Consider the following 24,452-nt stretch of genomic DNA (forward strand, 5'->3'; position numbering starts at 1 on the left):
CAGTGGAAGAAGAGAGGGCAGACAGTGGAGGAAGAGAGGGCAGACAGTGGAGGGACAGAGGGCAGACAGTGGAGGAAGAGAGTGCAGACAGTGGAGGGACAGAGGGCAGACAGTGGAGGGACAGAGGGGAGACAGTGGAGGGACAGAGGGGAGACAGTGGAGGGACAGAGGGCAGACAGTGGAGGAAGAGAGTGCAGACAGTGGAAGGATAAAGAGGGCAGACAGTGGAGGGACAGAGGGGAGACAGTGGAGGGACAGAGGGGAGACAGTGGAGGGACAGAGGGCAGACAGTGGAAGGACAGAGGGCAGACAGTGGAAGGACAGAGGGCAGACAGTGGAGGGACAGAGGGCAGACAGTGGAGGGACAGAGGGAAGACAGTGGAGGGACAGAGGGCAGACAGTGGAGGGACAGAGGGGAGACAGTGGAGGGACAGAGGGGAGACAGTGGAGGGACAGAGGGCAGACAGTGGAGGGACAGAGGGGAGACAGTGGAGGGACAGAGGGCAGACACTGGAGGGACAGAGGGGAGACAGTGGAGGGACATAGGGCAGACAGTGGAAGGACAGAGGGCAGACAGATGCTTACCCGTGGAGCAGCAGACATACACCCTCAGTCTCAGACAGCTGTGGCCGTGGTGATGCGTGGGCGTGGCTGCCAAAGAGTACAGATATGTGTTAGTCCTCTGCCCTCTGCAGGCCGCCGCACAAGCCAACACTCATGACACAAGACACAGACAACCATGGGGGCGACCACATCCCTCCTCATGTTGTTGTTCTCATTCTACTCTTCATCATCCTTCTCGTCTTCACCATCATCATCGTCCTGCTGCTCTCCCCATTCATCCTCCTCCTCCTCTTAATGATCGTTCTACTCTTCCTACAATCACCATCCCCTTCCTCCTCCTCCAATCATCATCCACCTCTTACTCTTAATGATCGTTCTACTCTTCCTACAATCACCATCCCTTTCCTCCTCCTCCAATCATCATCCTCCTACTTCATCCCACTTCTGATTCCCCCCCCACCCATCATCGTCACCATCATCATCCTCCTCCTCACTATCAATATAATCATCAACCTTCTCCTCTTCCTCAACATTATCATCATCACGGGGGACTCACAGATGTAGTAGTACTCGTGGCCCACGTTGAACTCGTAGCCCAGCGAGAAGGCGCTGTATCGCTGAAACTTTTCAGAGAACTTGATGGGTGCGTGGGGCGCGTGGGGGCGGTTACACTCCCACCTCTTGAAGCCCATCTGAGGGTCGCAGGTGCGGTAGCCACGGTAACTGACCATGTAGAGGACATACTGCTCGGCGGTGGAGCGCTCTAGCGCCCCCCGCTGGCTGGAGTTGTAGTGCGGGCAGTAGATATCCAGATAGTCATTAACGCTGACCTGCACTGTGTAGCCTTCCCTACGCAAGCTGGAGAAAAAGAGAAGGAAAGCAGGGGGGGGGGGGAGATAGAGAGGTTAGAAGAGAAAAGAAAGGATGAGTGCAATGATACAGGAATATATCACACAACTGTAAGACTCTGCTACAGAGAGATATTTTCCTCCCTCTGCATAAAATACCCATTTCCTCATTCTGTTCCCCAAGGCCCCTGCCACGGAACCTAGCTGCGGAAAATAATATTCTCCCAAACTACAACTCCCAGAAGGCTGCAGTCACTGAGGTGGAAGGAGACTGTGTCAGTGGCCTGAGAGGTGTTCTTCTGCTTCAGGGGAACACACAGTAACATGTGAAGGGCTTCTGGATAGCACTGATGACCAACGTTGTGTTAGCCGGTACATAGGGTCAGTCCTGGGGTGTGTGCCGTGACATTGTGGAGGACAGAGAGATGCACTCACATATACTGGACACATACTGGACACATACTGGACACATATACTGGACACATACTGGACACATATACTGGACACATACTGGACACATATACTGGACACATACTGGACACATACACTGGACACATACTGGACACATATACTGGACACATATACTGGACACATACTGGACACATATACTGGACATAATATACTGGAAACACGATACACATAGTCGCATTATCACTCAGACACTTACACAAATTCACACACATACACAAGTTACCACAAGTACACAAACCCACACACACACACACAATTCTGATGACTCTAAGTCAGGACACAATGCGTGTGCAAATGGATTTCAACTTTCCCCCATGTCATTACTCTGTTTAAGGTACTAAGTACACTTATTAAGATCATTAGACAAAGGTTGACAATAACAAGCAGATATCATTAACATGATCCTGCAGGTGCAGAAGGGAGAACGTAGGAGTAGGATTGCATTCTTCCCTGGCGGCGTGTTGGAGTGGTCCATTTACTGGAGTAGCAGTAACAGTTAGCCACCAGCGGATGGCAGTATTGTGCTGCATTCTGCCCAAGGCTTTACTCTTACACTTTCTTGTGCTCTTCTTTCTTTCATTTTCTCTTGTTCTGTACTTTTTTTTTAACGCACTGTCATTGTTCTTTGTCACACAGTATATGTATGCAAACGCACAAACAGACACGCACGCACACACACACACGCACACACATACACGTACGCGGTAGTCTGTACTAGGTCAGGTCTCAAGAGAGATTATTATTCAATTGCAAAATGAGGATCAGGAATGTCACAACACCTCTCCCTTTCTCTCTCTCTCTTTAACTGTCTTATAAATACTATCTCTCTTACTACAATGTGGCTGCATCTCTTTGTCTTTTTTATTTGTATTGCGCTCCCGCCCTCTCTCTCTCTCTCTCTCTCTCTCTCCCTCTCTCTTCTCCTTTCCCTCTTTTGCCATTACACACATGCTAAGGCAGATGAATATCGTATCTTTTAACCACTATTCCTTCCCTGCCATCAATCTTATCTCTCCCCCACCCATGTCTCTCTGATGCAGGATGACAGATTTGAGTCTTGCAGTGTTGCGAGAAGAAACAACACAGCCATGCTTCAAAGGGACTATATTTAGAGAGGGAGGGGGGGTATGGGGGGAGGGAAAGAGAGATGTGTGTGTGTATGTGTGCGGGGAGGAGGAGGGGGTGAAGCATGGAGAGGTTTGAGAGAGAGAGAGAGATAGAGGAGGGTGGGAGTAGAGGAGGTAGAAGAGAGGGAGTACAGGAAAGGAGAAGAGGAATGTGATGACATATGGGGAATCATAGACACAAATGGGGTGGAAATGCAGAGAGGAAGAGAGATGCCGTCACTGAGTGGAGCAGAAACGAGAGAAAACGAGGGAGAGAGTACGCCTTGCGACTCCCTTGCGGGTAACACGCGCTTCTGTGCGTGTGTGTGTGCGTTTTAGACTTCTTCATATTCTGCTTAGTGTTGTTCTGGATGGAACGTCAGACCACGCGGTTATATCATCATTCAGTCACAAAGGCACGGCCTAGTGTAAGGCAGGAGTAGGAGAGGAGAGCGGATGAGACAGGCTGAGAGGAGAGGGTATCTATAGGGGCAAGGACTTATATAAGCACTCCACTTAGAGCCACAACGCAGAGGTGCTGGGGCAAGGCAGAGAGCGAGGGATGCTGTAACAGGGAGGGAGGGAGAGAGAGAGAAGAGGGGAAAACAAAGGTTGGGAGGGAGAGGAAAGGCACAGCAGAGAGCCTCAGACAGAGATGGAGTGATGGGGAAAGAGAGGGGGGAGGAAAGGAGAGTCGGGGGGGGGGGGGGGAGAAGACAGGGAACAAGAGAACCAGCTGGGGAGAGGATGAGAAAGAGAGAGGGAGGGGTTAAGGGTAAAAAGCTAAAGGAATGGAGGAGAAGCGTGTGAGCGATGACAAACGTGAAAGAAGCGAGGGGAGAAAAGCAGAGGGGGAGACAGAGATAAAGTGTTCCCCAGGGTAGCGTATATATGTAGTAAAGCGCAAGGAAAAACTCTCCCTCTCTTTCTCTCTCGTCCTCTCGTTCCCCCCCCTCCATCCCCCCCCCCCCCCCCCCCCCTCCAGCCTTCTGTGCTGAGCATTGTCTCCATGTCGGTTTTGCTGTCTCATCATCATTTTCCTGAGTGGGAAAGCAGGCCTCGTTAGTAAAGCCAGCCCAAACTGGAGACAGGCGAGGGAGGGGGGTGGGGGGTGGGGACAACAAGGGAGAAGGGAGGTGGGGAGAGAGCACGAGAGAGAGAGAGAGAGAGAGAGAGAGAGAGAGAGAGAGAGAGAGAGAGAGAGAGAGAAATCTTCCAGGTGGTACCGGGTAGGCCATTCCTAAACAAACACCTAAATGGGTGATCACACAATTACCCAAAACCTCTATTCCAAACTCAGTCTGTTGTAGTTAACCATCATACAAGCTTGGATCAAACCACCATGAGGTCATCATAACATCACTCGTTACATGAGGTAACCAGGATGGACGGATGCTAAAACACCATCAACTCATCTAACAACATCAACCAGCTTAGAAAACAGGATTCATCTGATTTTTTCTCAGGGTGTTAGACAGTCTGTCTGGTCTTGTCTGTGCTATGAAGAGCCAGTCTCGCCTGTTTCTTCTCCCTGTACCTCAGCCTCAAAACTCCTTCCACAAGCCCTCTGTCTCCTGACAACGCGCCAATTGATTGAGTTAGCCTCGTTATTCAGTGCCCATACTCCGAAGTTGTTCCAATCCAAAATGGCGGAGGAGGAGAGCCGTCACTGAGGACCTGAGAGGCTTCGCGGAGAAAAGTGGCAGACGCTACTGCAGCAGCCTCCCAGTACCGGAGGGTATCCAGAGTCCCCGGCTGCCACCATTGGCGAGCAGTGGTGATGATTCAGAGATGAGTCAGGGCTTTGGCGACGCTGATGGGTTGGTGGTGGAAAAGGGGGTGGGGGGGCTTGGATTGCGTAGCCTGAGCGCTCAGTGTTAGTGTGTGTGTGTGTGAGGGAGGTGGGTGGGTGGGGGGATAGAGGAAAAGGGTTAGGGGTTGGGCCATCTAAACGATGCTATAGCCCCTCAGTGTGGTGGCTCACACCTTGGGGAGACTAGAAGGGAAAGTGGGAAGGAGAAGGAGGGAGGGAGGGCATCAAGGGAGGTTTTTGGACTGGCAGGCTGGCTGGCTGGCTGGACAGACTGGCTGGCTGACTGGCTGGGCTGGCTTGACTGGCTGACTGGCTGGGCTGGCTTGACTGGCTGGGCTGGCTGGGCTGGCTGGACTGGCTGGGCTGGATACAGGCTGTACACAATTAGCTGGAGACTTCTGTGTGGACTTCTGCGACAGCAGCCATAGTCATTTAGAAAACGAGACAACCAAATCACTTCCAAAAGCAATCTCGCAAATACGGACACTGTAGTAAGAATCATTGGCATACTAATGTGCTGCACGTCAAATCTCAACAGAAGTCAGTTTTGGAGTGTCTTTCCCCGTCCTGCTGCAGTGACAAGTGACAAGGGGACCTTTCCAAGGCGGCCATCTACTTGTATGCCCATATTACTACTGAAGGGCTGAGCTCTCTCTATTCATCCGTGTTTTTCAAAGCCCGCAGTTGAACAGTGAAGCTTGTTCTCTACCTCGCCTCTCTCTTCCTATTGTCCTGTTTGCTCAGAAGGAGGCATGCAGGTGTCGGTGCTGACAGGGATTTTTCTCGAGACTGTAAAAGGTTGTGTCAGACAATGGAGGCCCCCTTCATCAGGACGGATTCTTTCACCGTTCGCCGCCTCAGTGGGAATGTCATCGCCATGTTCAGAGTAGGAAAAGGAGGGGGGGAGGGGGTGGGGGAAGGTGGGAGGGGGTGGGGGAGGGGGGGGGGGGGGTGGCGGCGGCCATCGAAGGAAAACAAAAGCTCTTATCTTGGGGAGACGTCTAAAGTCAGGCCATAGGCGGTATGGGTGAGATAAGGGCCCAAACGGGACCACACAGTCCACACACACAACGTGGGCCCACACTCTTTCTCTCACACACTCGACACACACACGGGCTACGTGGTTATATCGTACAAGTGCACTGACACCGGGGTGCGGAATGAGTTTCTGCTGAGCAGTAACTCCCCCAAAAATGTCATATTATCAGGCTGAGCCGGTGAAGTAGCACACAGGCCGTAGAACAAGAGAACTACTTCCATCTGTTCAAAGCACCGTGTGTGTGTGCTTTGAAGTGGCGCGTGTGAGAGCCCCTGCTCACTCTCACAGGAAGACTGCCACAGTGGGGTCCTACCTTTCACAAACCTAACTCTCTAAGCCTCTCCTTTGGGTCGGCACTGAGAGAGAGTAAGAGAAGGAGTGTGTGTGTGAGAGAGAGAGAGAGAGAGAGAGAGAGAGAGAGAGAGAGAGAGAGAGAGAGAGAGAGAGAGAGAGAGAGAGAGAGAGGGAGGGAGAGAGAGAGAGAGAGAGAGAGAGAGAGAGAGAGAGAAAGAGAGAGAGAGAGAGAGATGGAAGGAGAGGGGAAAAGAGAACAAGAGTGTAGGACCTATTTCTAGATTGGACCTTACACACAGGGACAGTGCCAACCAAATAGAACCTGGCTTTTGACTCTAAGCCAGAACAACTGCAGGGATGTAACTGCACACACACACCTACATAGTGCCATTAGAATTATAATACAGTCTCACCCGTGTCCACACATACATGATTAGCAAAGACACACCGGATTCGCCTCATACAACCTCACACACTTCTACATGCACACACACACACACACACACACCCACACAAACAAGCATACACAAACACACATATTGTTCAATCACCTCTTCCCACACATAAAACACTTCAACATACACAAATTACACTTGCCACCCACACACATACACACACGCAGATTACAGAACACACACAGACCTCTTCCTATATTCATATTTGATCTGTTCTTAAAATAACCCGTCCCTTTCCCGGTCCACTGTCTCTTTGTGTAAACAACCACATGTACAGCTTCAGGCCAGTGGAGGGGAGGTCATTACTGTATTAACACCTGACAGCAGAGTGCACAGGTCAGTCCACACAGCCCACTGGTGCTGGGGAGAGAGGAAGACAGGTAGGTCTCTCTCTGCAGCCCTCTAAAAAGGCAGGACTAGAGAGAGAGCAGACTGGGAAGGTATCTCTGCAGCCAGAGAGGAGGTGATGCTGGGCTGGCTCTGAGCTGCCGGAGGTAAGATGGGCCATATTTCACTCTCTGAATAATTGACTGACCCTAGCCCACGTTTTCTCTCTCACGTCACTCTCTCTTTTCCCCCACTGTCTCGCTCTCTCAAGACCATGGCAAAGACCATATATACATAAGAGCAGGTGTACAAAAGAAAGCATTCATAAGGTACTCCCTATCATGAGGTAGTTAAGACCTTGCGCCAGCACCTAACGTGGATGCATTTAATTTTTTTTTCAGACCCTAGACAAAGAGCCGACTTGCCAAGCGCCATGGAAAGTCCAAGACCAGACACGTGGCTTTCATCCATTCCCACTAGGGAACAATGTCGTTCATGAACGCTGTTTACCTTGTATCAATGTTCTCTGTCTAAAGGCTCGATACAGTTAGTGAACTTGTGTGCACGTTAGTGTCTTGGTGAGTGCACGTCGCTGAGACGAGGGACAGTGCGTCGCTGAGACGAAGGACAGTGCGTCACTGAGACGAGGGACAGTGCGTCGCTGAGACGAGGGACAGTGCGTCGCTGAGACGAGGGACAGTGCGTCGCTGAGACGAGGGACAGTGCGTCGCTGAGATGAGGGACAGTGCGTCGCCGAGACGAGGGACAGTGCGTCGCTGGGACGAGGGACAGCGCGTCGCTGAGACAAGGGACAGTGCGTCGCTGAGACGAGGGACAGTGCGTCGCTGGGATCCGGCAAGGCTGCAGCAGCTGCCTGGTGGTATTAAGGGGTTGTGCCACGTGCCACCGCCTACTGGAAGCAAGCCCTTTGCACGCCTGCCAAAACACGGCCGAGACAGAGAGCCCCACGGAGGAGAGGACCGGAGGACCGGAGGAGGGAAGAAAAACAGAAGGGAACACTGCAATGACAGGCGGACAGGCCCTCCAAGATCACACATTAGATAATTGGTGTAAAAAGCCGTCTTCTACCCGAGTGGGTGGCTTGAGGGTGTGTGTGTGTGTGTGTGTGTGGGGGGGGGGGGGTAAGGAAGCAATGTGGCGGACAAGCATACTCCCCCCCCCCCCTCACCACCACCTGCATGCAGAGCTGATCTCTCTCTGGCTGGATATGGGAGCATGCAGAGCTGATCTCTCTCTGGCTGGATATGGGAGGATGCAGCGCTGATCTCTCTCTCCATCTCTCTTTTTTTTTTATTACTCGTTTGTCTCTCTCTCTCACACGCACACACACGCACACCTTAAAAAACACACATGCACTGCAGCCCTCAGTATCTCTATCTTTCTTCATCTTTCTCTCCTCTCTCTTTCTCCCCCCCCCCCCCGCCCCCCTTTCTTTCTTTCCCTCTCCTCCTCGGAGCACCGTGTGGCTCAGTGATGTGCTTGTGCCCTTTCATAATTCATGGAGTTGTTCTTATGGCTGAGGCAGCCATGTCGGATCTGAATCCTAGCTGAAAGACTCACTCAGTCAGACTCCGTCAGGGAGAGGAGGCTGTGGGTCAAGGTGCTGCATATTCAAGCTCTAAACCAAACATCTCAGCCGGCCTGAACGCATGCAGGAAGGTTACGTGAGGAGATACAACACATGAGCGTCTGCAAAAACCCTGACTCTGACTCGAAACAAAGACGCAGGTGATGCAGCGAGGCTTCAGTGTCGTTGTCATTTATGGGTGTGGGTGTTTTTCATGTGGCAAAGAGACAAGGAGATATTGTTGTAAGGATCTGCTTTAAGCACACACATGCGTACTGAAACTGAGCTTACGTGTGCACACACACACACATACGTAAACACACACACGTAAACACACACACGTAAAAAGACCCATTTAGTTGTGCATCCAATCGATGCCAGTGACATTTATGGTAAAACACACACACACACAATCTCTCCACACATGCACTGTCTCACACACTCACTGTCACACATCGCCCCTCACTCGCACACTCACTGTCACACATAACCCCTCACTCACACACTCCAAATGAGAAAAAGGCTCGTTAGCTACTTTAATCAGTGTTAATCACTGCAGACTCTCGGCCCACTGTCAGAATCGGACCTGTCTGGCTGGCTTTAACAGAGACAGAGACAGGAAGAGAGGGAGAGAGAGGGAGAGAAAGACAGAGAGAGAGAGGGAGAGAAGGAGATGGAAAGAGACAAAAATACAGAGAACTAGAGAGAGAGAGAGAGAGGGGGAGAGAGAGATAGAAAGAGAGAGAGATAGAGAGATATATAGAAAAAGGAAGGGAGGGAGAAAGAGGGACGAAGAGAAAAGGCTGAATACGGACTGCAAAATTGGAAAAATTGTATCTAAAAATACCCACACGGCCCACAGAGCCGTGATTCTGGAGCAGTTTTGATGTACTTTATCTTGTTTTTCAAGGTCTGTTTCTTAAGGCCCATATGGCTGTGCCGGGGCGGGGGAGGTGGTCAGGCCAAGCCCGCACCGCCGGGTTTTAATTTCAGTCAGGGGCAGAGGGACAGAGCGCCAGGGAGGGATGGAGGGAGGGATGGAGGGAGCGAGGACTGCAGAGGAAGCCGGGCAGAGAGATAGAGGAGGGAGAGGGTAGGAAAGAAGAAGAGATGAAGGGATATAGGGAGACAAGATAAGGGGAGGTGGCTTTGGAGCTTGGGAGGGGAGGAGGGGGGGGGGTGAATGGGAGGGGGTGGAGGTGGGGGGTGGAGGTGGATGGGGGGGGGGGGGGGTGCAACAGCACCCAGAAACAGAGATAGAGGAGAGGCAATGTGCTTTAGCCGTGAGGAGAAGAAAGGGAGGCTGAGATGGAGGGAGGCAAAGAGGGGGGGAGGGGGGGGGGGGAATAGAAAGATAAGCGGAAAGATTATTAAGAAAAGATGTGTAATGTATAAATAAATCATGACAAAGGGATGGGGGAGAGGAAGAGGAATATGTTAAGGTGAGCTGAAAATGATAGAGTTGAACTTGGGAGCGGGGGACAAAAGAGAGATAGAGGGAGGCCGAAAGAAAGGCGGGGTGTGGGTGAAAGGGACTGAAGGAAGTTTGAAATAGATGTTTTATCAATATGTAATACGACTGTGAGCTTCGGATATGGCCTTCACGGTGTAACCAAAACTTGTTGTACAGAACTTAGCAGGTTAGACAGAGGTCGAACTGTCTCTGTGTGTGTGTCTTGATTCAAATTCCAGATTAAGAGAGTAGAGAGTCAAATTATGCCATGGGCCTGGTCCCCAACACAGGCACCTGAGTGGGTGTAAAGATAGCATACACGGTGCACACACACACACACACACACACAACTAATGTGCTTCTCTTGTACTGATGTGAGTGTGAGCCTGCGGGTGTTAGCGCTGGCGTGTGATGGCGCTGGCGCGTGATGGAGCGGGTCAGAGTCATTGTGTTTCAAAGAGCTCTACTGCTGAGGACATGGCAGAGAGTGGGGTTCAGGACTCTGGCTACATGGCTGCGGGGTGGAGAGAGGGTTAAGGTTGTTTGATTTACGAGATGTTGGTCGTGGGACGGTTTGCTTCACACTGTGATGAGTTAGTGTCATACTGAGTACTTAAATGGTACATACAGACATGCAGACACACACACACGCACGTTAGCATGCACACGTACGCCCCACACCAACATACACACACACACTGGAGCTGGGCACAACAGTCCCGTGTTGCAGCCATGGCAGAAAGCTCTCAGTGATTGACGGCTGTCACTGTCAGGAAGACAGGGATCACCAGGAGGAGAAGAGAAGGAGTGAGGGATGGATGTCAGGGTGAGGGTGAAAGGCAGAGCCAGATGGAGGGACACAAATAAAGGGCAGAAGAAATAGAGAGGAAGGGGAAAAGAGAGATGAGGAAGGGATGAAGAGATGACCGCCACCCCCCCTCCTCCTTTCTGTCATTTTCTGTGATCGTCTGTTCCTCCTGTTCTCTCTATCAGCGAGTCAGTAACCTTCAGCACAAGACTGAACTTGAGATGATGAATTGAGACGGAGACGAAGAGAAAGGACAGAGATTAGGAAACACAGACAGATGATGAAAAATGACAAACAGGGAGAGGGGTTAGAGGAGGAGGTGAGAGAGAGGGAGGGAGAGGGCAGAAGACAGTATGAGAGAGAGAGAGATAGAGGGAGAGAGAGAGAAAGTGTTAGAAATGAAGGTGACATTGGAGTAAGCAGGAGAGGGGAACCTGGTTTTTAGCTGGAGGACGGCCACAGGATGACATTAGTGTTACACCCTTTGGCTGCTCCCACTGTGAGGCACATGCACATTAAGGGGTAAAAATAAGCGTCTTATGAATACTTATGCCAAACCAGTGGGGAGCCAGTCATGTTTCCCATCCACCTCTAGCCCAAAGTGAGAACAAGCCTGATAACCTTCACATGACTCGTACATACCTGTATCACAAGACAGCCTGAAATAAACAACAACAATAGAGTTTGACACTGTCCTGGTTACTGAATACATCAAACACATCAAATAAACCCTCACCATACTTCAAACCTTTCCAACAACAAAAAAAGACGAGCTGAAAACATGGTGAAAATCTCTGTGAATAATCTGCAGTGCAGGATTTCAAAGCTGTTTCTAAGTTTAGAATCATAGCATAAAGCGGCATGCGACTGTTTGTCGGAACACCTGGGGGTTGTGTTGCAGAGGACTTCAGTTGGTTCAGGGAGCAAGACTGAATGGCTGTGTGCTCGGGTCTGGGAGGGGAGCACTCGTGACAGTGTGAGTGGACATTATCCATCATGGGTATGTGGATGACAGCATTGGCTTTGGATATACGGATGTTGGTCCAAAACCATAAGCAGAGACACGGAGCCAGCCACAGTTCTTGTGTGACTGCCCAAGTATCCTCCTTCGTGTCGACGATAACACTCTGTTTTCTGTAGGGATGTTCTGTGAAGACTGCCAGGCTTGGAGACGGGGGAAACCGAACAAGTCAAACCGAGGGGACGTACGGAACATCCGACGCGAGGTGAGGAAGGGGGAGAGCGACAGCGAGGGATGACAGCTGTGGGTGAGAGATGCAAAAGAGGAAAACGAAAAAGAGACCAAGAGGGAGAGGTAAAAACAAAAAAAGTGCGTGAAATGATGAAAACGGCAGTATGGCACCCTGCCACCCCCCCCTCCCACTTTCTTCATCACACCAAGACAGTGCCCTTTCCCTCTCTCTCCGAGCGGAGCATAAACGAGTGGAATGACAGACAGAGAGAGCCAACAGGCCCCCTCCCTAGAGGACGGAAATGCACTCATCCGTACTGATCTTAAAACAACAGCCTTCTTCCCTCGCTCTCTCGCACTCCTCTTCTCTCCCCTTGCCTCTCTCCCATCCCCTGGCTCGCGACATTTCACCCTCCTCTCGGAATCTACTCACGACCCCTCGCTTTCTCTCTCTTTCTCTTTCTCACTCTGTCTTCCTCACACTTCCCTTTCCTTTTCCCTTTCCATCCATCTTAACTCTTAATGCCTTACTCATTCAGGAATTTGACCTGGTCCTTGACCAAGTGCTGTTTTCATCAGCAACTGGTCATCAGCAACTGGTCATGGTCCTCCCTCAATCTCCACGACTGTCCTCCTTCTATCAACTGTTGAACTTTCCCAACAGTTGTTCATCCATTCATATTTTTTTTTCTTTGTCTTAAAAAAATGATATGACCCTGTGACCCTCGCTTCTCCTCTCCACCTCATTCTCTTTCTTTTGTGTTTCCTCTTCCACTTCAGAATCAATTTGGGACAGGGGTGCTCCAAGAGTTCCCTCAGCTTTCATTGTTGCGGGAGACCCTGCATTCAAAATGGTGCCCAGCCAATCTCCTCGAGCTTGATTCGCATCTACACTCCAGCTGAACGAGGAGGCTTTGCTTCTGACACCGTTGAGAGGCCACTGACGTGTACCAGTGGTTGACAAATGAGGCGTCAAATTGACTTCTCCGAAGACTGCGAAACAACAAAAAGGAAAAACAAATCTCACTTAACTGAATGCTGGAAGAAATAACACAATGGAGTAGAGCACAGGCAATTACAAATGATCCCCCCACTCCCTCCTCATCCGTTGGCGTATCCCCGTCTCTCTCCTCCTGATCTCTCGTCTCCTTTCCTCTCTTGGCCTCTCCACTCCTCTGCTCTCCCCCCTGCCTCCTCTCCTGCTCGATAGTGGTAAGCGTCCAAGACGTACATTGACCCTGGCACTGTGGACCCAGCAGGGGGGCCTTGTTCCTCGGCGTCGCTCCACTGCACATGACTGACGTTCTCCGTACGAGATAGCGAGGGAGGGCGAGAGTTAGGGAAGGGGAGAAGGAGAGAAAGAGAGCGAGGGAAGGCATAGGGGAGAGAAGGCAGGAACGTGACAGACAGAGAAGGTAGACAGGAAGGTAGTTGGTGAAAGGAAGGACAGAGAGGGAGGAGGAGAAAAGAAAAAGTGAAGGAGGAGCGAGGAGGAGGAGAGAACAGGGGAGGTACAGCATAGGACATGAAGGAGCCCTGAACCGAGGAAAGGGAGGGAAGGAGAGAGAGGTAGCCGAATGTGATTTATGATCAATGGTGCTTCTCCAATTACATTCCAATTAAAGTTGTGTCTCGAGCACAGCTCTAGTACACTGCATCTGCAGAAGAGATTCTGACAGGCTTTGTATTGCCAACGTTATATCCATAACAATAGGCAAGAATTGCCTCTCTCTTTCCACCTCTCTCTCTCTCTTTCAAACACAGAGACAAAAACACACCAAAACTAACACACTTCCCAGAAGTGTCTAGACACAAAAGTGTGTAGTGTGTGTGTGTGCATGCGTGTACCGCCTTATCAAAAAGCAACTGTGAGTTTATTACAGTCTGATTAAGGTTAGTTCAAAGGGCTAATGCCAACTATTACACTGATGCTGGTTTAACAGTGTTTTACACCCTGGGGTTCAATGAAGAACCAGGAAGATGGAGGACAGAGGGTAGTGGAGCAGAACCACCGGACTGGAGAAAACCTGTCTGGGAGATTACAGAGGGAAGGAGACGAGGAAAAGAGCAGAGTGAGTGAGAGGGAGGGTGAAGGAGAAGAATCAATGATAGAGAGAGCGAGCAACAGAGTGAAGCATGTGCTCATTTCTACTGCCCTGTTAAATTCTTTCCAGAAATTATGGCATTATACGTTTGATTGACATTTTGATTAAATGCTTGACTGTATTCAGCTAAATATCACTTCCTGCTTTCTAATGAGCACGCATTAGCCATGAATCACCACGTCACAATCTAGCAATCATCGCCAGCGGAGCATGGACGGATGGATGGCTGGATTTACATTACATTTATTCATTTTAGCACACGCTCTTATCCAGAGGCTGGATGAATGGCTGGATGAATGGCTGGATGAATGGCTGGATCATCTAAATGGATGCACACACAGCCTCAGCAGAGAGATAGATGTGTAGCTTAGTCATCGCCTGTGCTCACTCGGTAATACGCAGTCTAGCATATCGGCACTGACTTTAATCACCTTGGTTAATTACGACATGTTGCGCCGTGTAATAATGCATTATTAATGTGCCTAATGTGCGCCAGCGACGCGAGTCCAGACGGTGTTTTGGTCGAGGGTTGGCAGGGGTGCTGTCTGCCCAGTCACCACTGATGAGTAAGGTGAACGAACACAGCCTGATTCACCAGGAAATTGGACCCAGTTCCAGCCGGTTGGCCACAGTCAAGACCAGTATTGATTTGCAAAGTGAGTGTGTGTGTGTTGTGGGGGGCTTAGATTCCCCTGGTGTAAAACCAGCTGGATAACACCCTCAGCCTTCCCCAGGCACTAGTCTGCGTTGGCAGGAGCTGTGTGAGTGTGACCAGCACACTCCTGTGGATCAGGTGCACTGGTATTGAAGAGAAGTGTGTTCCCTGTATTTGTAAAAAAATATACACAATAATGGAAAAAAATAAAATCGGCAAAAATCTACATTACGGTTACATTAATCTCCATTTAACTGCAGATTAGAGCAATACCTATAGTAACAACATATAATATGTAGTTACATATTGACAGCTATTTTGTTATAGTTTCTTTTGGTCTAGTGTAATACACTTCTTACAGTGAAACTTGGTATGGGGGAGATGGGTCCTTCCAAGGAAAGTGGATGTTAACATTGATTGTGTTTTGGTATCACAACCTTCAACTGCCGCTTTAAAACATCCACTTCTCCCTTACACTGCTCCCCATACTAGGTCTTACACTGTTCAAATAACACAATGCAATACCATTAAACTACACACCAATTCCCATGTACATACAAATGCATAGCTGCTTTCTTAATCAATCACCATCAGAGATGGGTCATACATTATATTTTTCAAGGAAAGATTAAGGTTGATTTTACTGTGTAGTTTTAGGCTGTCTTTGGTTAAGATTAAAATACACTATAGGCTACTCCTCTCTCTCCTTTATCATTGAGCATTGTGAAATGGGTGCAGATACAGAAGGCTAAGACAGCTGTGATAAAAATCCAATCCTATCTGGGATTATTGGAAGCCTTTCCTCTTTTAATCTTGATATAATGAAGAGAAAGTGACCTGGAGCCACCAAAGATAATCTCTTTAAGCATGTGATCCCCCAAGACAATAGCTTTTGCTTACCACAGGAAATACAGAATGTCCCAAGCTTTCATAAACAGGTTGATTGATTGAGACTAATTAACATCAACCTTCCTAAAGATTTTATTGTAGAATTTGAGAGCCATGTTCCATCGTTCTGTAGTCTTTATCCTGGTAGAAACAGCCACAGGATATAGAATGTTAACCCAACTTTGAGACGAACGGTTCTTCTCCTCTATTCCCCTCCTTTCTTCTGTCCGCAGGCTTCTCTTTCAAACACTGCCTTTTCTTTTTCCTTTTCCCTCTTCCTTCGCTCTCTCTCCTTAAATTCAATTAAATTGGATTGCATTGAACGGAAATTGCTTCGTTGGCATGACAAAGGAACATTTGTGTTGCCGAAGCATGAAATAAAATAAAAAAACAGAAAACAAATTGAGCAAGGAAACAATAAGTGAGAACAACAGTGGTGATTATGAGGCTCAATTAAACCTCTAATCCAGAGAATGGGTGTAGAACATTCGAGTGTAGAGAAGGGGGGCTAGGAGGCTTGTTCCTCGTCCCTGTACCGGCTGTGTTGTGGGTTGTGACAGGTGGCACTGGGCTCAGGTGGTGCTGCTCCGTGTCCTTCTCTTGAGAGTCTAGAAATATCACTTAACTCATGTTCCATTTATTTGCGGTTTGAGCACAACTAGTTCTCCAGTAAGGGGGGGAAACCACCCGCTTTGTGTGGATAAGCGGTAGGCCAAACAAACTCTGCAGTGCCTGGCCACGCATGTGTAAACACAACGACAGACCACCTACATACCAGTCAACGGTCAAAGTTGGAGGCTGTATATGTGTGTTTGTGTCGGTGAGTGAAAGAGTAAGAAAAGCATGCATGAATTATACGGATTTGGGTTCTTTATCAGTGTTTTTTTTGAGTGTGTGTAAGGGGCACATAGGTGTGTGTGTGTGTAGGTGTGTGTGTGTAGGTGTGCTCCAATTACAGAAAAATTAGATCTGTGCAGTGGAACCGTCACAAGGTAGAATGATTGTTCTTTCACAATCCTGAAACCAGTGAAAACAGACAATTAAGTGAAAAAGGGGCAGATGGGCATTTGGAGTCATGTTCTGCAATCTTAATGCAACTGACCAACAACGTTACACTAACTTGTGGCCAACAACGATTTGTTTTGAACATAGACCAAAGACAAACTATTCTTTGACCGATTGCCAACACTTGGCTCACAAACATTTGGCAAATCACAAAAGGAATTGCTTTGGTCAATTGATTTTAGTGCACGTGTTGCGGCTCTGTATCTCCATCTTAGGTGTGTGTGGGTGACGCAAAGCACTCCTTCATGGCATAACTCTACCTCTTACTTTTTTACCTTGTTCCTGTTTTCTCTGCTCGAATATGTATCTGGACATTCAGCCCCTTCATCTCAGTAGAAGCCTTAGATCAGTCCATTACAATCCAATGGGATATATTTTACAGTTTGATAACCTCTCTCTCTCTTTCTATTGTCTTTTTGAGTAATGTTTTGTTTTGTTTGAGATGATTCCCTTGGGCTTGCTGAGATCCTGCAGGCAAACTTCTTCCTCTCTTGTCCCTTGTGCAAAAGTAGCCACATATCAAGACTATTTATCATAATTTGGGTCAAGACACGTGTGGATAATGCTGATGGTCTATTGTTGGAGCATTTTCGTTCAATCCTGTTGGACCCCATAGGTACAGATCTCTATCAAGACCGGGGATTTAATTGATCAATGTAAAATTATTGATCTGGGATTGGCACACCTTTAGCTCTTCAGCAGAATTGGTTTGAGAGAAGGATAAGCGACAAACTCTGTTCATCCTCCCTTCAAGCTCACAGTTCTAACACATTTTGCAGCTACTAAAAGCGTGTGGCAGAACGTTGCGGGATGCCCGGAACACATTTGCGTTTCTTCCCGCTCCAGTTCCCGAGGCTGAACATTTCGAAGGGAGTTCTGACGAAGGACAGAAATGCAATTACTGGTAAATAGAGGCTCCCTGCTATTGCAAATTTGCCCCGGGTCCTGAAAATGACTCTTTACAGCCCCGAGAGGTGTGTGTGTGGCAGGGAGACGTGGTGTGAATCATTGTGCCCACGCCATTAAGGCTTATCAGCCTCCAGTGGAGCTGGCAGAGCCAGGTCTGCTCTGCACTGCGCCGCAGAGCCCAGCCTACTCTCTCCCCTCCTGTGTGCTTTTGAGCACTGATGGTCCCCACCCGGTGTCCGCTTGGTCCTGCTAGCCCCCCGCTGCCAACTCCAGCTCCACCTGCAGAATACGCTCGATTAGCACAGCGTCACCGCCCTAGCTCCGGACGCTTATAATGACACGTCAGACACGCCTAATTCAATTTCGCTCCTTTCATTGCTAATAACTGAAGGTGGCAGCGGAGAGGGTTGGGAGTAGGAAAGGGGGAGATGGGGTTTAAGGTACACGATAATGGCCTTTAAAAGCGGCGCCTCAACGCTCTCCAGGTCCATTGCCTCGTTTGGTCCTCTCCTCCGTCCTCGCACCGTTTCTTCACCCTCCCACGCACCACCTTCTCTTCCCCAGACATCCACCTCCCTGCAAGGCCTCCACACAGATGGAAGTACCAGATTACTGACACATGTCCTGTCCCCATTCCATTTCGTTCTGCTGACATTTACAATGCAGAGCATGCAAGTTCACACGGCAGTAATGGCGAGATGATCCCTGTACTTCCTGTGGCGTGTGTCTTTGAATCAGACTTAAGTGTTAAGCAGTTAAGCAAGGCAGTGTGAAGAGCTTGACTAAATCCGGCAGATTGAATTTTAAAAATGTAGGCCTTTACTGAAAACATTCTCAATACCTTTCCAGTGGGAAAGGTAAGACAATTATCAGCCCTTCCTCCCTTTATCCTTTATTTCCCTGCCCTCGCAGGTGACTAATAAAGTTGATCCATCGCCTTTGAGAAACTTCTCAGATGTTGAATCTTTAAAGTCCCTTCGAAAACTTGGCACTTCTCAACAACTCTCATATCGTCGCTAAAAGCGATGCTGAATTTCAGTATCGCTGAGCTGTTTGTATTTTTTTCACTTTTTACCATCTGTATGTAAGTCTTCATGGTTAGGACTCTCTGTTCTCTAGTTTCTTTCCCTTCCGAATATTTTTGCAACACCTGTAATATCTCCCTTCCATATCAAAACCCCATTGTTTCAAATATCATCACCTATCTGTTTTCCACTCTCATTCTTCCTAAACCACCTAAATCCATTCCTCAATCCCCTTGTTCCCCCTTCTTTCAAACCATCCTCCCTTTCAGATCTCTCTATCTCATCTCTTTGTGATGAACTGCAGAGGAGCCACATGTGAGTGATACCAGTGATTAGTCTCCTGTAGGGGGGCCGGGTGCCGCGTGTCGTATTTCACAGTGGCGCTGATCAGCTCTGTTATTAGAGGGAAGGACTCCGGGGGACAGTGAAAAGTGACAGCAAGATCAGCCGCCATATTGCTCGGGCGACTTAATGCGATTTCCAATATGCCTCCATTATTGGGGACCGTGCCGCGCTGGCTTCCATCACTGGGCTGGATGCCGCGGGGTCTGAGAGACGGGAGATGTAGAAATAGATGCAATCTGAATGGAGGGCCACAAGCCATGACACTTTGACTGGTTGTTCTTTCTGTTTGTTTTCCTTCCAGCGACTTGAACAGACACGCTGGGTCTGTGAATTCTATTACAGGAACAGAGACATTTGTGTGACGTTGCCTCACACAAGGGGCTTTTTTGCCCCTTCTTGACACGTGTGTAGCAGCGGGGGGGCGGGGGCGAGGGGCAGGCTGTCATTTGTCTGGGGATATCTATCGATCCACTGGTTTCACTGATTAATTCATATTCTCTCGAACTCGCTCATTCATGTCTTTCAAGCATGCTGAACTCATCCCTGCACGAAATTCGAAGCATTTCAATTCTATGGCAGCCTTTGAACCAGTGCTTTGACACGAGATAATACAAGGTTGCTTTCACCTCTTTCCATACAGTAACATAGAATGCAGACAGGCAGGGGAAGGCTATCGACTGAGAGCCAATCAGAGTCAGTCAGCCCTTTACTCTCCCTATTCAGCTTCAACACATCTAGTTCATCACGTTGTTCTGATTGTAAACATCAGTCTACACATATAACACATCATGGAGAGGTCATCCATTTTTCATAAGATGTACATGTAAATGACTGAGGGAGGCGGATAAGGTGTTCTGCGTCTGAACAGAGGACAGCCTTCAGCACTCCCTGCCCATTTACCATGTGGCTCACGACCTGTCAGTCAACAACTCCAAGGCCCTTGCGTGCCTGTCTCGCGCAGTCTCCCGGACAATCAATCACATCGAATCTCTGCATATTTCTGCGGGATAATTAAAAGCAGATTGCGATGTGGCGCAGACGATCAATCTGCAAATCACCAGACCAGATTAAATCCAAATTCCAAAGTGGTTTCGCAGAAGGCAAACTAAACAGCCTAAACTGACAGGGCTGCTATCGGGGTGGCGCGAAGGACCCCCCTATCCCCCCCCAGCTAGGAAGAGGGGCCCATGTCAGTGCCTGTGTGTAATTTGGAATTAATGGGACGGTAAAACTTTTAATTCAAAATCCAAGCCTTGGGGACAAACACATTTGCATACAAATGAACACAATTTCCTGTTTGTTCGGTATGCAAATGCCAAACAACAGAAAGTTACGGGGGGCTGCCAGGCGGCTGAACGCCGGCGTCTTTCTCGCCGGGTGCAGAATGTGGGCACCCAACCGAGCACTTCAAACACAGCTCTGTTTGAGATATCAGGCTAGGACAAGTGGGGTGAGCGCATCTAGTCCTGGAGGAGCAGAGGGTCCTGTGGGGATGATGCTAACCTTTCTCTCTCCCACTCATTTACACTTGGAAATAACCGGTGTGGTGACTCGTCCTCCGGATGCAGGATCCAATTAAAGCCTCCTGGTCAGATGTGGGTGGAGGTGGGTAAAGGAAGTCCCAGGGGCATGAGGCGAGACGTCGCTGTTAAGTTGAATAACTTCACAGTGTAATTGCTCACAGATCTTCTTCCTTGATACCCAATGTGACATCCTTGTTCGAGTTTTGTTCTATTTGTGGGTTTTTCGAACGGTTAAGAGCCACTGGATAAGGATGATTCGTCCTACACTCTTCTTGCACATGAATGAGAATGTACACGGGATGTGGGCTGACGTGATCTGGTAAGAAGGCCGTAATTCATCACAGCCAACATGAAAGACACAGAGGAGGCAAAACTTATTTGCATTACCGTAAGTGACTGACATGTTGGATAGGAAACAAACCAACAGCTTGTTAAAATTACCCTCAGCGCTTGCCAGTCTGAATTTGAGTCAGTCTCTAAACTGTGCACTTACAGCTCAGTTCTATTTACATAGTGTGAGATGTAGAGTAATTGAGTTGATATTTACAGAATAAAGAGCAAAGACTACCATATTAGCATTGTCAAAACAGTTGGTCACAGCCAAGTTTAACACACACAGCTGCCGAACACAAAATGGCAGAGTTAGTAATCAAGTCTTTCCTCGTGAAGTGAGCCAGGAAGACAGCCCAGACGTTGGGGACATGTTGAGGTGCAGCTTCTTCCCTACAAAGACTTCTCATTGATACTCAAGACAGCATCTTGCCTCCCCAAGAAGTCTGAAGGTGACACCGCAGTTAGAGTGGACGTTGATGGGTCACAAGGGAGCCGTATTTCATATTGGAGAAGCTCTGCTCTACCGAGAGGAGGAACATTCTCTCAGTCTGCAGACGACTGGTAAGAGAGAATGGGGCTGATTCCTTTTTTCTCTCTCTCCTCTTTTTCTCTCTCTCTGTATTCTATAAGTCCTGAAGGTGAGATTCTAATTATGTCCATGCCAGTAAATGAAAGATGAAACACCTCCAGATCGTTTCTGCCCCGCCACACATTTAATCCAATCACTAAATCATTAATTAATCAATTGTTTACATCAACAGTAAATCATTCCTCCACTCCCCAGCCCAGCCCACCCCATTCCCCCCCCCTCCCTCCACCCCACCCCCCTGGTCTCCCTGATCTCTCTCCTGCTTCCAAAATCAGCCAGTTCGGTATTGGCAAAACTATTAACTGTAGTAACAAGAGGAAAAGAAAACAATGTGTTCAAATTGGATCTTTAAAAATGAAGAAGCAAATTTACAAAAATAGCTGGATTGAGCCAGTCTGATTGACACCACAGAGCAGTGCAGGTCAGTCCTTCCCTCTCTGTATCCTCGCTCCCCTCGCTCTCCCTGGCTCACCCACAAGGGCCGCGTTTCCCAGATTCGTTAAGAAGCTCTTAACGCTAAGAGCTTCTTAGGGAGCGTTCTAAAAACGTCATAGAACGCTCTTAGAACGCTCCTAAGAAGCTCTTAGCGTTAAGAGCTTCTTAACGAATCTGGGAAACGCGGCCAAGGCCGGTCCACCCGGCGTCACGGAAACCCCGGCCCACGCCAAAGGAGATCCCGGTTACCGGCCGGATCACATTCCGTATTCACATGCCGACCGCGGATCTGATTAAATCTGTATTTAATTGGATCAAATTTAGTCGTGATGGAGCGCTCCCCCGGCAGTTAACCCACGGCCCTCTGTCAAGTGAAAGGGAAAAAAAACCATGGAGGGGAATCAGGAGTGAAGGATGAATACCAATGATATCCAGTGCTAATCATGAACCAGTGGACCACACCTGTAGGTTGGCAAGGGGAATCATGGCAGCATGGCTCCTGCAGTGAAGCAGTGTGGATTCCAAGTGTAGACAGGATGATGATGTTCCATGGCGCTAATTATTCACTGGTTGCAGCTGGCTGCTTTGTTGAGCAGGGTTAGTATGTGTAAGACATGTCTCTAGTGAGGGAAGTGTTGCTCTCAGGTGTAATCCGCCTAAAAAATTGCTTTTCACCTTTTAACTTGTTAACAAAGAAATTTGCTGTCTAACTGAGATGCGGGACACCATGTTTTTTCCTGCTTCTTGTCAAATCAAGAATAACCTTTAACTACAACCCAAATACACCACATGTAACTAACAGGAAAAACTTACAATCACTTAAATGAACCACTCAGACACAATCAAGCAAACCACGAAAAGTAATTTCAGCAACAGTAGCAAACAGCTAACTAGCAAGTAAGTGTCTTTGACGTTTCTTGTCTAGGTCTATAGGTACGGTATTGAGTGATTAAAAGAATCATTGCGTGAGGTGACCTTAAAGGGTCAGGGGAACCTTGGGTAAATGATCCCTAACCAGAGCTGGTATCGAGCGCCTGTGAATGAACGCAAGGTTGATTGAAAAATGGACATTTGCATACAAATGTATCTAGCGTCTGACAGCGAGCCTGTAGACCTGTTCACTTCAGTTGAGTGCTGGGAATGAGTTCTTATTTAGTAAAAAGCAGCATTTCCTTAAGGCCCTGAGCACTCCCTCACAATGGGCTGACTGAGCTCCCAAGCATTGAGGACTAAATAAGGAACCTGCAATGTGTTTAAAGAGAAATGAATTCTGCCTGCTCATAAATAAAACATATGCTGATAGATTACTGATGAACTTTCTAATGAGGTGGGGGTAGAGGGGCTTGCTGACGAACAGCAATTTATTTTTTGTATAGATTTTTTTTTAAGAAACCTTGCGCGCACACAAGTGCATGCACGCACGCAGGCACACACACACATACAGATGGAAAAAGCACATACTGTCAAGTCTAACACACACACAGCACAGAGCAGAAATGCTAATGCCTTAGACAGGCAATTTTTCTGTAAATAAACTACACATTATCTTCATCAGATAGGTAGTTAATAAGAAATCTTGAAAATGAAACTCGTATCAAAATATACTGCTTAGAATGCATGCTGCTTCCAAATTAAAATGTTAAATGATACTGTACCTTCAGTACAAAACCCTGCATGTGAGGAACAACTACTTTGTATTGGTAATGCACGTTCACAAGCACTCAAAGTTTAGCAGCAGTTACGTAAGCCCAGCTACAGTGTGTATAAGCGTTGAGATGCTTTCACAAAGAGCTCTACTTAACATCAAATAAATATTCATACATAATTGTCATTTACAGTACCATTTTCCGCTTTACACAATTAGGGGGCTTTTTTGTCTCGATCTGCCCTTCGGGGTATGAATGCATCAGAGTCCAACTCAACAACAATTTTCACAGGCAAAAAATCCACCACTACTTTTGTGTGCTACACTTGTTTCTCAGTCACAAACAACCACCCTAGGCTGCCTATGTTATTTCCTATCTGCATCATTTAACTCTGCAGAATGGGGTCCCTTCCTCTGACAAAAAAAAACATTTCCTCTCTCGCTCTCTCTCTCTCTCTCTTTCTCTCTCTCTCTGTCTCTCTGTCTCTCTTTCTCTCTCTATGTGAAATTCCATAGTCAGTCTATCCCCTTCCCCTCCATAGTCAGTCTATCAGTCTATCCCCTTCCCCTCCTCCTGTCTGTCCCTCTTCCTTCTGTCTCAGTTCCAGACAGCCCGATGCTTGGTCCTGTTGTTTGGCTGTCACCTGTGACACACACAGCCTCCTGGGAGAGAGAGAGGGGATCTCTCCCTCTCAAACTGCTATCACCGCCCCTACCCCCGCATTGTAAATGAGCATCATCTACAGCTTCCCACCCACCATCCACCACCCTATTCTCCCTCTCTCTCTCTCTTGCTCCCTCCCTACATGTCTCTCTCTCTCTCTCTTTCTCTCTCTCTCTTGCTTCCTCCCTACATGTCTCTTTCTCTCTTTCTCTCTCTCTCTTGCTCCCTCCCTACAAGTCTCTCTCTCTCTTGCTCTCTCTTGCTCCCTCCCTACATGTCTCTCTCTTTCTCTCTCTCTCTTGCTCCCTCCCTA

At 48.3% G+C, this 24,452-nt stretch overlaps 1 protein-coding gene across 1 annotated transcript in view; it reads right to left on the reverse strand.

The window, feature by feature from the left end:
- efna3a (ephrin-A3a) overlaps positions 1 to 24,452 on the reverse strand; it is a 40,890-nt gene that overhangs the window by 6,481 nt on the left and 9,957 nt on the right. Inside the window, exons 2-3 of the mRNA XM_047019005.1 lie at positions 1,121 to 1,422; positions 586 to 651 (exon numbers count right to left, since the gene is read on the reverse strand). Coding sequence (XP_046874961.1) covers positions 586 to 651; positions 1,121 to 1,422 — 368 coding nt within the window. The remainder of the gene's footprint in view (positions 1 to 585; positions 652 to 1,120; positions 1,423 to 24,452) is intronic.

Source organism: Hypomesus transpacificus, chromosome 4 (genome assembly GCF_021917145.1).
Source record: "Hypomesus transpacificus isolate Combined female chromosome 4, fHypTra1, whole genome shotgun sequence".
NCBI lineage: Eukaryota > Metazoa > Chordata > Actinopteri > Osmeriformes > Osmeridae > Hypomesus > Hypomesus transpacificus.